This window comes from Hippoglossus hippoglossus, chromosome 9 (genome assembly GCF_009819705.1).
Source record: "Hippoglossus hippoglossus isolate fHipHip1 chromosome 9, fHipHip1.pri, whole genome shotgun sequence".
In the NCBI taxonomy this organism is placed as follows: domain Eukaryota; kingdom Metazoa; phylum Chordata; class Actinopteri; order Pleuronectiformes; family Pleuronectidae; genus Hippoglossus; species Hippoglossus hippoglossus.
In genome coordinates this window covers 22,671,266-22,687,576 of record NC_047159.1, presented here as the reverse complement: position 1 = coordinate 22,687,576, position 16,311 = coordinate 22,671,266, and the positions used below count along the sequence as shown (strand labels likewise).

The following is a 16,311-nucleotide window of genomic DNA, read 5'->3' as shown; positions in this document are numbered from 1 at the left end:
ATCATATTTATGGGACTTTAAAAGCGCTTGTGCGGGGAGTGATGAAATATTTTAGACAGTGTGGATGTTCTGCTGTAATGTTACTAAATCCTTGTATTTCTTACAGTCTACCGCTCACTGCACCTGATTCTCAGAGCTTGTTTTTTGTCCTGAGAGAAAATGCTGCCTCACAGACTACTTTCCCAGCAAAATGTCCCCAAAGCACAAAGCAACCAATATTCAGGTAATTACATTGTTGAATGAAGGCGGCTTTGATTTTGTGCTTCGGGCGTTTGCTGTAAATTTCTAAATTTAAAATTGATTTCTTTATTTAGAGGCATAAATTGGACAAAAACTCTGACTAAAGACATTACAGCAGTTTTCTGCCTATATTGCATATTGTCCTGTACTTATGGTTTAACCCACGTGTTTCTGTGTATAGATTTTATTTCTGTTTGCGATAAAGCTTGTGTTAGCTTCATGTAGACCTTACAATATCCTGTCTACTTTTTGCACATGTAGTTGCTTTTGGTTGAAAATAAAAGGCAGCTCACACAAGCATTCCACTGAATAAGACTATAAGAATAGTCCAATTATGAAGTTGTGTTAAGCTGTATTGCTCTAACGACAGTTTTCATACAAGTCGTATAATGCGCTATGAAATAAGAAAAAATTACACGAATCATTAATATTGGATTTAAAAACAAGTTCTAGTAGCAATTAAAGACATAATTAAACTTGATGTGTGAAAATGTAGCAGTAGCACATTCAATGTATATTCATTTCAGCAGAAGAGAGACACAGTGTGACACTTTCTAATTTAATGCTAAAGAACTACTCAGCCCAATTATTCTCAAGTAGAAAGTTAATAATATGTGATGGTTTTGTTCAAAGGAGCGAGGGTGGCACAGAGGTACAGTGGTGAGCACTGTTGACTCATTGCAAGAAGGCTCTGGGTTCAAACGGCTGAGGTCTTACTATGTGGAGTTGCATGATCTCCCCACGTCTGTTTGAGTTTTCTCCGAGTACTCCGATGTCCTCCCACAGTCCAAAGACATGCAGATTTGATTGATTGGAAATTGCCCGTTGGTGTAAATGTTACTTAGTTCTGATGCTATGGGCCTGGATTGTCGGGGGATGCATGACACATAGAACTTCTCGCATTTATGTTAAACGCTGGTCTTTTCTCATCAATGTTGTAAATATATACGTGGCTCTCTCTGAAGTTTTCCGAGGTTTTCTGAGGTTTTCTTGTTTTCTTGTGTATTGATACGTCTGCCCTGTGATATGCTGGCGACCTCTCCAGGGTGTGCCCCGCCTCTCATCCAATGTCCGCTGGGATTGGCTCCTGTGCCCCCAAAGTATAAGTGGTATAGATAATGGATTCGTTCATAAGAGCAAAATATCTATTTTAGGAGGAAAAACACATCTTTGGCACTTATCGGCCCCCCATCTGAATTTAATTTACCACAGTGGTTTTTCAAAAATCTTTTATGAGATTCAGCTCTCACAAATTGTATCTCTTAGTAAATCATCCGCCTCATCTATGGCGCATATTTCTTCCACCCTCTTTTACTTCACAAGGTCAATTTTGTCATTCATTGCAACCAAATGCATGAGAGCGAGTGAGAGTAAGTATCATGAATCTCATTAACGACAAATGTGCTCTTGTGGCGTGTGTGTGCCCTCTGGTACGATGACAGCCAGCTAACATCCACGCCTGCCCGCCAGGCTGACAGCTTGATTACCCCCACTGACGCCGTCATTGGCATCACTTTCATATGTGACAAGCAACATTCAAACACGCAGTAAACACACACGGAGGAAGTTAGCAGTGTGAGCTTAAGGGAAGATAAGCAATGCATAAAGTAGAAACTGAAATGTTTTTTCGTCGTACACTGAGTTGGAAATATTCAGCACATAGGAAATAATTGATGAGCTTTTGAGTGCAGCATATTTTCTGCAGAGGACAGAGAAATAAACAGCGCATTAATAAAACACAAAATAACTCCTCATTCAGTTGTGTGAGATAAAGTTTGACAAAAAATAATATCTTAAGCATGGCTGGAAATGGATTTCTGAATATAACACATAAAAGCCTCCATCTATGACTTGTCTTGTCAAGGCCAGCGCATAAAAGAAAAATCTGTTTACAGTGTAACCCTCAGTACTCCGCTGTAACAGAAGACACCTGAGCACTGACACACAGCCCCTCCTCTTCCGTCCCTCTGGGCTGTCTACCATTACCTCCAGTACTCCGGCTGAAACACTGCTCAGGCTGGGGGAAGCACTCAGCTCTCCACTGATCACTGAGGTGATAAGCTACTTTGCCGTAGCTGCAATCCATCAAGTACAAAAGAAATCTGTCCTTACGCAAAATAATAATGTGACATTTATCATAGTAATTATTGAATTAATGAATGATGTAAACATTTCTATCTCTGTATAATTTTTGCCATATCGTTCAGCCCTACTTTAAAAGTCCACTACTACACAGCTCTGTTAGAAATTAAAATCAGTCAACAAATAGATAAATGGCAGCCATTTGCTGTGGAACCACACCTCTAAATATAGACTGATAAAGAGGGATATGGATATATAAAAATCTTACAAGAATAACTGAGATACATGGTTATTTTTCTCCAAATGTGGGTCTATAATGCATGGTTAGGTTATGTAGGAAATAATAAAATCAAAAAAAGACCATGGTTAGACCAATACAACAGAAATGGATGTAAAGGAAAAAGGTCAGAAACTTGGAAAACTTGAGAACCAGGTGCAGGTTTGTGTTAACAAGCTTTACATATTTATGTGTCTATGAAAACACCAAAGCGTAAAGTAGCACCAGTGCAAGAGTTGTCCCTGTTAACAGCTGCTCACTGGTGAATCTGCTTTCTTATTCCAAATCAAAACCATTTCCTTTGTTTTCTTATTTCCTAATTTAATAAAAGTGGCCCGCCTGTGTCAGAGTGTGCGTTCAAGGTGGAAAATGTGTTGCTCTGTGTTATGGCATTGTTTCATTTTTTTATCTCCAGGTTTGCTAACTTCCAAGTTTGTTATCTAATAAAGTCGAGATTCTCAGCAGGGCCATACATACCGAATTCCAAGACCTTCCATAACTAAGCGTAGCTGCCCCCAGTATCTGAAAAAGTTTCTTCCTCTGGTTTATTAATGTTGTTTATCAGCTGAGAAAAGTTCTGAAGGGGTAGCTTCAGTCTGCTTGAGCTGATCGTAAGGAAACAGTCTAAAAGAGCTGCGTGTAATGAAATAAATCTGCGAAACAAATGGTGAAATATATTGTGATATATTCCTGTAAACAGAACCCATTCAGCTATAAAAATATATCCCTCTAAGCCTGAATTTACATAAGAAGGAGAATTTGTAGAGAGGAAAACATTTTGATCTGATATGTGTGTAGCAACACTCGTTTTACTGTGATTTGCTTTTTGTTTCTTTGTCTTACATCCGATTCAGACGCAGGGCAAGTTGAACATTATTATTACCTTCCTCTTCAATCATTTACTGCCACAAAGATTTGATTCATCAGATTTTTGTCAGAGCTGCTAAGAGACTTAACCTAACAATGCTCAGATCAAAACCGTGTGTGTGTGTACTTGTCAAAGTAAATGACACAAGATATGAGTGTAAACCACATCTTACATTCTGTTTTTCTATTTACTCCTTTTCCCTGACATCCTCCCTCTCTCTGATACCTGATGTGAGCGCTGGAGGGACTGGGACAGGGACTGGGAACAGCTCCGGAGCTGTGCCTATGGCTAATTAAATTTTCCAGGCAACACTGGCAAGCATGTTGCTCTTCAAGCAGGGCTATTAACTTAGTTCTGCCCATTACTGTTCTCCTCCTCCCTTCTCTCCTTCTCCTTCTAACCCCTTATGCCATCCATCACACTCCCAGTGGTAAAGACAAAGGGTAAGATGGTTTGTGAATAAAAATGTTGCATTTGAGAGACACAAAAGGAGGAAGAGAGGGGCGAGGTCTCAGTAAGTGGACTGACTCTACAGCAAACGTCCACTAGTAAGATTTAATTAATGTGTGTGTGTGTGTGTGTGTGTGTGTGTGTGTGTGTGTGTGTGTGTGTGTGTGTGTGTGTGTGTGTGTGTGTGTGTGTGTGTGTGTGTGTGTGTGTGTGTGTGTGTGTGTGTGTGTGTGTGTGTGTGTGTGTGGGTGTGTGTGTGTGTGTTGGGGACTACCAGGCAAGAGCCTGAGGTCAATCCACAGAAAGCAAAGTATAATAGAGGAGGCTAATTTTTATTTAATTAAAATTTGTATTGTAGAGTTCTGAGATACAAGTGAAGGCTGTGTCTGCTGCTCCACATCCACAAATTTAGCAACTTCCAACAAGCATCCTGTCAAGTGGGCAAGAAAAGCCTGCTCGCTTTTTAGAGCATTTCTGGGTCAAATGAAAAATGTGACAAAATCTGTATCTTTTATTGGGTTTATTTCTGTCCACTTAGACTTGAACTCAAAAAAACATTATCACATCTGCCTTGAGATTCAAAAATGTGTTAGATAAACCCTTTTCTCGTCTGATATTTTGACTTGTCATAGACATCATTAATAATGCTAACAATAAGACTGAGTAAGTGTTTCAGTGAGACATTCAAGAGAGCCTGCAGGGAAAACATCAGAGGTCATTAGTAATTACTGAATAAAGTTATTAATTAAACATTTGATTTTCCTGCTGTGACTGCGTGAAAAAGATCTATTGTCTGTTTCTATAGAGGTGATGGAGAGGGTTTGGTCTGCAATGATTACAACAGTAGAGTTATAATGACAAACAAGTATTTACCTCTACTGCTGTAAAAACATACATGCAAAATCTATGCACAACTCTATGTTTCAATGTTTGATATTATAAATGTCAGTAATACTTAAGGCTACACTGATCAATATATTTTTATATCAACAATGGATGCAATAATTATGTGATAGGGATCACAAACGATTAGTATAAAGCTCTGCAGTGTTTTAATGTTGCATATATTGTTCTGGTTTTGCACAACTGAAATGTCGGTCCTGCTTCTCTCATTAGTCTTGTTTCTAGCTTAGCAGAAAAAGCCCCAACAGTCCAACTGAACATGACCTCACAAACCTCAAACAGATAAAGCTGCAGACTAACTTGTGAACACTGTGGAACATTTTGCTATTTTTGTACGAAATGAAAATAGACCTAAGATGAGCTAAAGGCAGGGAGAAGACTGGATTTAGGTTCAGTGTGAGACCACAATCAAGTCTGCAGATTCATTCTAACATAGCATCTGCTCCTTGTGTAAGGACACTGTTTACGAACACCTGGCAATAAAATGATAAGGTTGTGTTTCCGTCCTGTTGTGCTTCCCCCAAGTGGTGAAAAACATCAAATGATGCAGATTTCAGAGAGGTAATTTTAAAATGATCTGAGCTGGGTACATAATACCATTTGCTTGTTGCTCAGCAACTAAGAAAAAAACATAAAACCTAGAGACAGACATAGACATGTGTCTAGACACCATCACTCTGCCAACTTGCACTATGTGCATTTTTCATCCAAACGATGAAGGTGTGCAGCAGGCACCTGTCTTGACTGGCAGTCCACCAGACTTAGACATCTCCTGCAGGAACAAAAGGAGACAAATCCGCTTAATAATCTACATTTCCACAGTGGGAATTGCTTCAGGGCACAAACAGCCCAGAGCCTACCGAGAGAGAAAATAGAATTACTCTGAACGGTACAAAGCTCTAAAAATATGAACCACTGGTCTGTCTGTCTTGTGTGTTGGAAAATAAAAGCATTTGGTTCCTTCCACGTCACCCGCTTCCCCCGCAGAAAACAGAGCTCTCTGTGGTTTTACAGGGACGGCACATACTCCAACAGCAAACTCTTTAAACACATGGACTAAGAAAAGGGCCCTCTATTTAAAAACCTCCAATTATATTTAATTGTAGAAAAGCATGGCCAATTCTAGCCACATGGCCCAGGCTGTAAGCTGAGCTTGCATTGTGACTGGCCTGTTTTCACTGGGGCCAGAGGACCGGCAAATGGAAACCTGAAGCTGGAGACAGAGAGAGACAGAGCGAGAGAGAGAGAGAGAGAGAGGCAGAGAAACAGTGAGAGTGCAGATGAATGAAGGAGAGAATAAGAATTTGACTGAGTGAAAGAGGGTAGATAATGAGTGAGAGAGGGAAAGAAGAGGAAAAGAATTAAGAAGCTCCCTCTGTTCTGTCCTCCTTGTCTTGCGGTGCAGGGTTATTTTTAGCTATGATGTGGAGCAACACGATGCTGTAAAGGCAATCATTTCTGCTGTGGCAGAGTCATCGCTCACCATGACATCTCTGTCACAGCAAAGGAAACACAGACACACACACACGCACTTGCATGCATAATACTGATCAACAACAGCAGGAATTTTAGAACCGATATCACTGTCAATATCTTTGAATTGGAGTTGTCAATAGCCAGTATCTAGTACTGATTCCCAGTCTTTGGGGACGCAGCCTCACAACACTACACCCATTGATAAACCATTGACAGCTGCCACAGCACAGCTGGAGAACAGTTACTTCAGCTATACTGTGAAATGACCTAACATGTAACCTTGCTTCAGTCTCAGGTAATGCGTGAACTGTAATTTATACTTCCCGGAAACTTCACAAAGGTCAAGTGTATCACTTTTCAGGTATTCCCATTTTTACACACGTGTTGCCGTGACAACAAAAGCCCCTTCTCAGATTGCAAAGCCTGCTTATCAGCCAAAGTGTATCAGGTCAGTCGGGGAGGGGATTAGCAGAGAGAGATGCCCGGGATAAAAACAAATCATATATAATAATAGATAAGGAAATAGCATCTGATCATTTTCTTTCATATAGGCAACAATGTGACAGCTGCAATTCAATCATCTTTGTACAGTATTGCTTAAAGCCTTGCATTACTATGCAGAGTATAGGATTATGACAACAAAGCCAATATATTCTTGGATAGAATATATAAGTGGAGCATGGAGCCGGTGATTGGAAATGACTGGCATATCAAGGAGCTATCATATCAGCTTAAGAGCAGCACTTTCATACTTACTATGCAAGGAAGAGTTTTGAGACTAATTAGGCGGACACAGGAAGGAAAACTACATTTAGTGGAGGAGACTGCCAACAGGCTTGGCTGCAACATTGAACCCTTTACCTGTGGATGGGGCATTTGTTAAAGATGTTTTAAGTAAGAGATAATTATAGAGCTGGGGGAGGAGGTAAGATTGTGAAAAAAAAACTTGACTGTTCAACAATAAAGTAATGAATTTACAAAAAAACTAAGTAAAAGATTCTGAGATAGAAGCCACTAATTTACAGGAAAAAAGTTTTTGTCATGGAACCACCCGCACACTGTAATTCGATCAGGATCAGTTTCGTTTGAATGGGTGAACCTAAATGCAGGACACAGCTACAAGATAAAAAGTAAAGATTTATTGGGGAGAAGAGGAATCTGGCAGCCGTTCACTGGGGGCAAAGAGGGAATGACGATTTGAGTGATGGAGCCAGAGAATGTTGAGCTGCGAGCAGGGGAGTTCAGCAAAGCAGAGAACGAAGCCTGGGTTGCGACAGGGCAGGAGATTAAGTGAAGCTGGACACCTGGAGATTCGGATATTGTATGTATGCATGTAGGTCTATAAACTATAAACATCACATGTGCATATATGTTTTTAGTATTGCCAGCCAGGCTTTCTCCTGAAACATCTAACCAATACAAAAAAACCTGCCTCTCGGTGTGAATGTGAAGGGTTGTCTGTCTCTACCCTCGACCCTCCATCCAAACCTTTGTTTCCTGCTGATTAGGTATTTAATTTGTTGTATTTTCAGTATGTTGTCCTGCATCAGCCTCATCACATGATTTTGTGTGTCTCTTGTCCTTACCGGTGATGAGCTCTCGAACCTCCATGTCATTGGTCTTCCTCAGCAGGCGGACGAGAGCCGGGATGCCGTCGCAGTTCTTGATAGCCACCTTGTTGTCATTGTCCTTGCCGTAGGAGATGTTGCGCAGGGCACCACACGCTTTGCGGTGGACTTCAGATTTGGGGTGGTCCAGAAGCCCCGAAAGAACGGGAATCCCCTTCAGCTGACGCACGTCTTTTTTAATCTTGTCGTTTTCATAACACAGGTGCTGCAGGTAGGCAGCTGCATTGGATTTGACTGGGTCGATGGGGTGGCCAAGCATGGCAATGACCTCAGGGAGGTCTGGATCACGCCAGCGTGGGTCCTTGCGGATGCTGTCGATGGAGGGTGAACGCCGGCCACCCATGCGGTCCAGACTGGCCATGCTCCCCCTCTCTGGCTGGGCCAGCGGTGCTGAATACATGCCATGGATATAAGGGTGGCGCTCATCGATCAGCTCTGTCTCGATGGGTTCATCTGGGTACCCTCTGGAAGACAAGAGAAGAGAGGACGGTGAGGACGGGGGAGATGGATGAGGCAAATGGAGGGTGACTCAGAAAGATTTGTCTGAGGGAAGAATTAGTTAGCCTCGGGAAAGACTATGAGAGAAGCCAACTGAGGTGAGAGCCACTGACTAATGAGGGGAAAAGGAAAAGCAGAGGAGAGGGTGAGTGAGAGGTGATAAGATTTGGGTGATGAAGGGAAAAAAGGAAGGAGTGCAGGAAAAAGAGTGAAGGGAGACATGGTGATGTGTAGTTTGTTTATAACAGGTATAGCTAAAGGACTGTGGTGCCACAGTAAGCAGCATCCTCCTGATTCTTCCTCCCTGTGAGGTGTTAGCAACAAACATGGCCGACTTTAACAAACATAAAGTCTTAGAGAGAGTGACTGAGAGACAGAAAGATATTGCACAAAGAAAAACTAGGTAGTTCACAGAGAAAGAGAGAAAAAGGCAAAACCAAAGAAAAAACACTGAAGGAAAGTCCTGTGAAGTTTAAAAGAAACCAACATGTACAGTAGAGATGGGATTCGATGACTTTTCCTTCAGGGGACATGGTACAGTGCTGTGCTGTCCCTGCAGGGAGGACTATGAGCCCCAATGATCCCCTCCAAGTGTCCCTTTACTCAAAGTGCCGAACACTAGCATGTAGTTGCTAAAATGTTAATCACGATCCCTCCCAGACATCGCTGCTAGCATTAGTATCATTGTCACTCTGTCTGTTAGGACAGTATTGAGCTCTACTCAATTTCAATGATGAAAATAGCTGTTGTCCACTGGGTACAGGAAAAAGAAAGGAGCTTTTGAGGGTTCATGGTGCCCCCCCCAACAAATCTCTACTTCCCAAGCCTCTCATACTCTATGATCTACACTCTCTAGTGTTCTTTACTCCACACTCACCCTCATCAATTCTCTATCGGAACATGGGTTGAAAATATAGGCATTCAATTCCAATGACAGATCATTTGTTGCTGGAGTGCAGGGTACTTATATTACTTAAGGCTCTTTAATCACAGGAACGATTTTTCACTTGCACGGCCAACTCCTAATATGGAGTCAGGGGACTCATATTTTACAATGTCAGAAAGTGCACAGAATATTTTCCAAAACTTCCTTTTGAACACATAACCACTGGGTTGTCTGAAGGGATGGGAGAATGTTTGGTAGGGAAAGTTACGACATGGGGAGAGGAATTTAATTAGGGTTGTGTCCTTATGGGCAGCCATTCCTCACACCCACCCCTCAGCTTGAGACTTGTTTACCCTCGTTACAAATTCCAGCTGGTCTCCTCTCGCCATCTTTGATGTATGGCGGTTGGTGGTGCAACAGAATGGTGGCCAAAGATGGTGGTTGGCAGGGATTTCCAAATCTTGCTCTAATTTCAATGAGTTTTCTGTTAATTATGTGTTTTAACAGTTCTTCCCATGCATGCTGGGGTAATTTAACTGGGAGAAAAACTCCTTCTCAAGCAATGTAACAAGTATCTAAATCCCCAGGTCAGATGTATGGAAATAGGATTGATAGAGACCCAGTGAGGCACCTTAGCATTCGAGTACTGCCCTGAAAGCAGCATGTACCAAGTTAAAAGAACCACTGTGGCATATGGCTGTGGCCAACTTTGCGGGCCAACCACTGGGTGTCATGGGCACAAGTCAATAACAAAAATCATCTGACACAACTAAACTAAGCTAAAGAGGATCTGGAGTATCAGCACTGTATCAGCTTTGAGGAACATGTCGGACGGCCACAAACCTCTACAGGCTGCAAGTTACCACAGTAAGGAAGAAGGGGCCAATCATGAGCCTGATCACAGCACGTCATTTGGAGAAGGACTGCTTCTCTGAGGTCTGGCAAAAACACTTTAGTGCATGACAGACTCTACGGAAAAGAGGGAAACTTGCGAGTACGTGTGCATGTGTGCACATGCGGGTGGTTACTAAATGCTTCCTTGTGCACGAGATCTAAAAACAAACTTTTACTCAGACGTCATCATCCAGTTTTCAAATGCTGTGGCACATTGGACATGACAAGGCAATGGGAGGCAGGAATAACCCTCTTAAAGGAAGGGCAGTACACAACATCGGCATCATATCTGTCTGTGTTATATACAATCATATACAGTATATAACCCCCATCTCTTCCAAACACAAAGTCGCTCTCTCCTTAGCTTTCCCATTCATTATCTGTCACACTGTGTTTGTCGCACACTGTGTCTCACACGCACACACGCACACACACACACACACACACACACACACACACACACACACACACACACACACACACACACACACACACACACAGATGAGATGTACAGTTGTGTAGATCGTGGCTTATTTAGATCTGGGCCGATGGGACGGGGGGGTTTGGTAAAGCAGGCGTTGCGAGGCTGAGTGAAGGGAATGTCAGGATTTGCATTTAAATTGGCGCCATTGTGTGTACAGGGAGGGGTGTATTCATAGGATGTGAAAGGGCTCTCCAACGCCAGACGCGATGCTCCGAGCATGATTACAGCAGATCACTCTCCTCATTTTAATTGAGCTGCTGAATGTCCAGGGCTATTTCTGTGTTTCTGCGTATCGCTCGTCTGCGGATGCGTGGGTGCGCTTGTTTTGTTCTAAGGCACAAAAGAACAGAATAAAAGATAAACAGATACAATTGATATGAGATGTATGCATGTCCACAAACTTCCGCATTAATTTGCTCATCTGGGCTTTGTCACACTCTCACTATTCTTCATCTCCCTCTCCTTCTGTCAGTTACTTTCATCATCCTACAATCGCGGCAGTGCCTGACCCTCTTCTTCAGTAGGCCCATAAATGAAGATAAACTGAAAAGGATTAGAGACTAAGAGGAAGATGTTTGCATCTCATATGTACACTTTACATCCCTGCAGAGTTTATGGGCACTTCACTGACAGCCCCTGCCAAGCAGACTGCTGACTTTGAATTATCGGCAATAATTGTTTTATGACACTAAAGACTCTTTGTGGGAGAGAGAAGAAAGATGAGGGAAAAAACTGTGTTTACGTCTTGCCACTTTCTAATTTCTCAGGCTGCTTTGACGGCATTATTCACTGCCACCACTGCTTGTTTTCATTCAATTAAAAGGATAGTGACATCGCTCAGAAGTTCCTTCTATAATTTAGGGGGCACTTCTGAGAAACCTCAAACATGACATAAGGGAAGTATAATGGCTCCAGTGAAAGACTCTTGGCAGGATGGAGGAGGGCTGAGCTGGCTAGAGTCACATCCCTTTCACAGCCTGCTCTCTACAGACACCACTGGATTAGAAAGAGACCCCTCCCTCTCAATTAAGTAAAGGATGAATGTGACTTTGTATGTGTGTATGTACATGTCTATAAGTGTGTGCGTGTGTGTGTGTGTGTGTGTGTGTGTATGGTGACCCCCGGATAAACGTGGGCAGGTGAAGCGGAGCTGGGTCGCCCAAAGAGAGATGAGCCATTAGAGCTTTAAAGCTTTAAGACACCCCTGTAGTCCAGCAGAGTTCAAAAGCAGCTATTAATCATAATGGCGCGAGGACACACACACTGACACACAGGGGGAGAGAGAGAGAGAGAGAGAGAGAGAGAGAGAGAGAGAGAGGAGACAGACTTGCATTATCTGCAAAAACAGGGACGGATGGAAGAAAGATGCCTGTTCCTCCCTCTGTTGCAACAGTAACCTCAGAACTTTGGCAAGAAATACATCATCATTCCAATGCATATGTGAACACGCAATGGACTCCACAGCGGCGGCGACAAAATTATTGCCTGGCGCCGATTCAGGAAGCCGATTTTGCACTGAACATCTTCCTTTTCGTCGGCTGATAATTGAGGGCTTGAGATTCAATGATAAACTGTAATTAAACCGCTTTAATTCCCAAATTCATTACAGCACTTTGGACTCTTTCCTTCTCGGAGGAATACTAATCAGAGCTCCAGACTCACTTTTTACATTGGTTGCACCGGTGCACCAGCACATAATTTAGGTGCACCCAAGATTTTTCACTGCACATTTTGGTACAGCAATCATACACCTATTATACCTTTTCTTGACAGTTCCATCATAAATTGGTAATTTCTTAACTAGGGCTGGGGTATCGCAACTGATTTCCCAAATCAATTCAATTGTGATTCACAAGCTCAACATTTGATTTCCGATTCAATATTGATTCAGTTCTGGATATGTCATTGTACTTTTTGCTTGGATATGAAAAGAAATTCTCAGAGAACTAAAGCTGCAAAAAGTGCAAGGAAACCTCTAACTTGGTGAATTATTGAACATATTAAGGTAGGCCTCTCATGATAACAAATTTTGTTGGATGATGGTATAATGATAATAACATAATCATGCAAGTACACCCTTTCAAAGAGTAATTAACTTAATCTGAATTTTGAATTAGAATGAAAATTATTAAAAATTTAGTAAATAAATAAAACATAAAACACAAACACAAACAACCAAAACAATAACTGAAATGGACTCTCTGGCTCTGTTAACAAAAAAATGGTCTTGAATAAATATTACACATTTGCTCAGGATATATGTTACCAGCTCAGTAAACAGGATGGGACGGTTTAGATGAGCTTTTAGGTCTGTATTGTATTAGGACATTATTCCAGTGCTTCCTCTAGGACCGGTGTGTTTATGTGTGTGTTTGTGTCTGCTCGAGTGTGTTGCTCTTCACAAAGACATTCACATTTATTTAGTTATTAGTCGATGGTGTCAGATCATGAATCCACATCGTTTAACCCGGATGTCCTGGCTGTGTGCTCTTGTGTTGTGTGAAGCAGAGAGTGCGCGCAAATTGTGAGAAACTTCCTCCTGCAGAGCAAGAGAGCCCCCACCGTTCCAGGCGTACACATGAGCGAGTCATGGAACCACAGTTCAACATACGCATACACGAAAAAACCAAGAGAACCCAACTCTATCAAGGCAGCCAACATTATTTAAATCATATATAAAATGTATATATATTTTTTTTTCTTGTCTTCTATTCAAAGTTTGTGGATCTGAAACGGTGGGGAGCAGCGGCTCTCCGGCTCTGCAAACACATGTTTTTTAATGTGTGTAAATTCATGTCTCGTGAATCAAACCAACACAAAGTAAACGTCAGTACTGTTCAGGACTTAATAACTTGTGATTAGAGTTAGTGTTTATTGATAAAGTGTAAGTGTGAGTGTAATCTCTGCAGAGGAGATGAGATGAGGAAGAGAAACCACTTGATCAAACACAGAGACACACCAGTTTAATGTTTGGCGCACCAGTGCGATCAAGGAACATTTTTTGCTGCACTTCACAAATGGTTGCACTCTGGAGCCCCTGCTAATCGCAGGTTTGAGCGCGCAGTGGAGCCTTGACACTCTGGGAGGGCTGACTATCACCTTACACATGCTTATAGTATAGTGATGTTTTAGTGTTTTGATGTCAGCTGATACAGGAGAAACATTTGTGATTTATTTTCTGCTGCAATTAGTCAGGCAGCAGTCGTGCGGGATTGTGGATGGGCATTCACGTGAGCAGCTGTCAGCCTGTGCATGTGTGTGTGTGGGTTTCTGAAGGGGTATATGTGGCTGTTAGGGCTGTGTTGTGACACATGTAAGGCAGGCTACAAATTGCCTGTCACAGCAAGTGCCTCTTACTTGGCGGATGGGGGAGTGACTCATTTTCTAAAGATGCAGCTTCTTATTGACTGTGTGTGTGTGTGTGTGTGTGTGTGTGTGTGTGTGTGTGTGTGTGTGTGTGTGTGTGTGTGTGTGTGTGCGTGTGCGTGTGTGCGTGTGTGTGTCAAAGCGAAGTCAAAAGTGTGTAAAGACACAGTCTGATTAGGCTTCTGCTTTTCCGTGCCTTGTACACATCAGTGGAAGGGCCTTTAAATCCAGCTGGTTGCGAATATAACCTTAATTAAGAAGGCTCCGAAATTCAGACAAAAAAAACAAAGCACACATACACGTTCTTCCCAGTCTGCCTGCCTCTCGACCTCCTTAGCTCTATTCCTTTAGATCTATCTTTGGGCCCAAACATTTTTACCCCTCAGATTTGAAGAAAAGTGCAGAGAACATGAAAATATCAATCTGCCACAGATCACTGGTCAAAAATAAGTCTTAAAAAACACACTTCCCACCAACTCGACTTCAAACCTCTGGTTTAATTTACTTGAGGGTGGACATGTGTTGTGACATTTGGGCAGCAACAAAATGATTGGAAGCTATTAGGAGTCAAGAGTCCATTTTGGGATCTAACTGTTGGAGGCTCACAGGCTTACTGCATGCTGGAGCCAGGGGCTGATACTACCCTCAACAAAGGCTGCATAAAGAAATGGATATAGGCTCTGAGATTATAGATAAAATCTTCCTGTCCACTCTCCTCCCGTTCCTTCTATCGCTCCTTCCCCCAATATTCAGATCGTCAAGCATTCTCCGATCATTTTTTACCGATGACACAAACACATGGTCACTATCTATTTGCAGGAAAACAGCCCCCAAATACTTTTTTTAATTATTTTAACTTAGATCCTTTGTCAAGCAAGAAAGATGAGAGGGGACATCTGTTTACTTGTGCAAAGTGTAACGTAGTCTTTTTTTATGGAAAGAACAAGGAAAGTATTTTGAACGAGCCTGATCTCCTCTCGTGTCAAGGCAAAGTCTGCACTCATGCATATGAACAAGAACTCTCTGTCCAACATGAAAATAAAAATATGTCTGCTACATGCACTTACGCACCTTCAAAAATGAATTATCTCTTACAAGCTCCAGTTGGCCGAAACCATCAGCCTTAAAACAATCTGTCGGGTTTATAAGAAATAACTCCTGATACTGATGTAAAAAACAACAACTATAAGGCACATATATCTGTGTAATACCTTTGCTTTGAGGTAAATCAGCAGACCATATATTCCTGTGTTTCATCTCTTAAAGGGACAGTTCACCCAAAAGTGGACTCATTATCTACTAACCACTATGCCGATGAAGGGGTGGGTGAAGTGTCTGAGTTGGAGTTTCATGGGTAAATTTTGTATTTTTCCTCACCTGACTCTGGGCCCATCACGGAGAGGTTCCCGGTGGGTGCGACCCCGGTTGGCCCCCTGCAGGGTGCGTCGGTTGGCAGTGGAGTAGTCGGGTTCCAGCTCATATGGCTCCTCCTCTTCAGGGCCCAAGCTGCGACGATCGTCCTCCAGGCCGTACGGCTCGGCCTGGAAGCGCTCGGGCTGCGAGCGGTTCAGATCCACAGTGCTGCTACCCATAGGAACCTGGGGCTGGGCAACATGGCCATAATCATCCTTACGAATAGGGAGAGTGTAGCTGTTCTCAGGCCGGTAGCTGTTTGGCATGTAGGGGTAGCGCGGCGGCCGGAAGTTGATGCCACGTGACAGGCTGCCGTAGTTGTCTGTCAGATCGGTGTAGCCATCATGCAGGCCATAATGGCGAACGTACTGGCTCTCAGGTGCCTCGCCATATGAATCATTGTAGGAGTTGTTGTAGGAGCGCGTCAGGGTGGAGGTTGCTTGAGGCGTGATGAAGCGGTCGCCTCCATTCTTCATGTAGCGCCTGTCGATGGAGTCGGTGTAGCTGCCCAGTGGAGACGAGCCCTCGGGGAGGGGCAAGCCATCTGGGCCAAGGGGCACCTGACGCACTGTCCGTGTGGTCACCGTCTTCACCATCTTAGTCACCTGGAGAGGGGAACAGATACACCTGTTAGTTTGGATCCAACTGGCATGTGGACATGTCATATTCAGGCAGCACACACATAGAAAACCATAAACAATACACAAAGATATGTGCTTAATAATCATGACATTGTGTCAGAATTGCACAAACTAAAAGGCTCAATTATATTAACAAATCATTAATTAACCTTCATTTTTCACCATAGAGAGAATTGTGGAGGATTATAATGCAGTAAAATGATGA

At 42.6% G+C, this 16,311-nt stretch overlaps 1 protein-coding gene across 10 annotated transcripts in view; it reads right to left on the bottom strand.

Moving 5' to 3' along the window:
* Positions 1–16,311, bottom strand: part of arvcfb (ARVCF delta catenin family member b) — a 228,590-nt gene that overhangs the window by 58,890 nt on the left and 153,389 nt on the right. For all 10 annotated transcript variants that reach the window (XM_034594796.1, XM_034594802.1, XM_034594801.1 and 7 more), the window contains 2 exons: positions 15,430–16,070; positions 7,883–8,388 (listed from right to left, as the gene is read on the bottom strand). In XM_034594796.1, the coding sequence (XP_034450687.1) occupies positions 7,883–8,388; positions 15,430–16,070 (1,147 nt within the window). The remainder of the gene's footprint in view (positions 1–7,882; positions 8,389–15,429; positions 16,071–16,311) is intronic.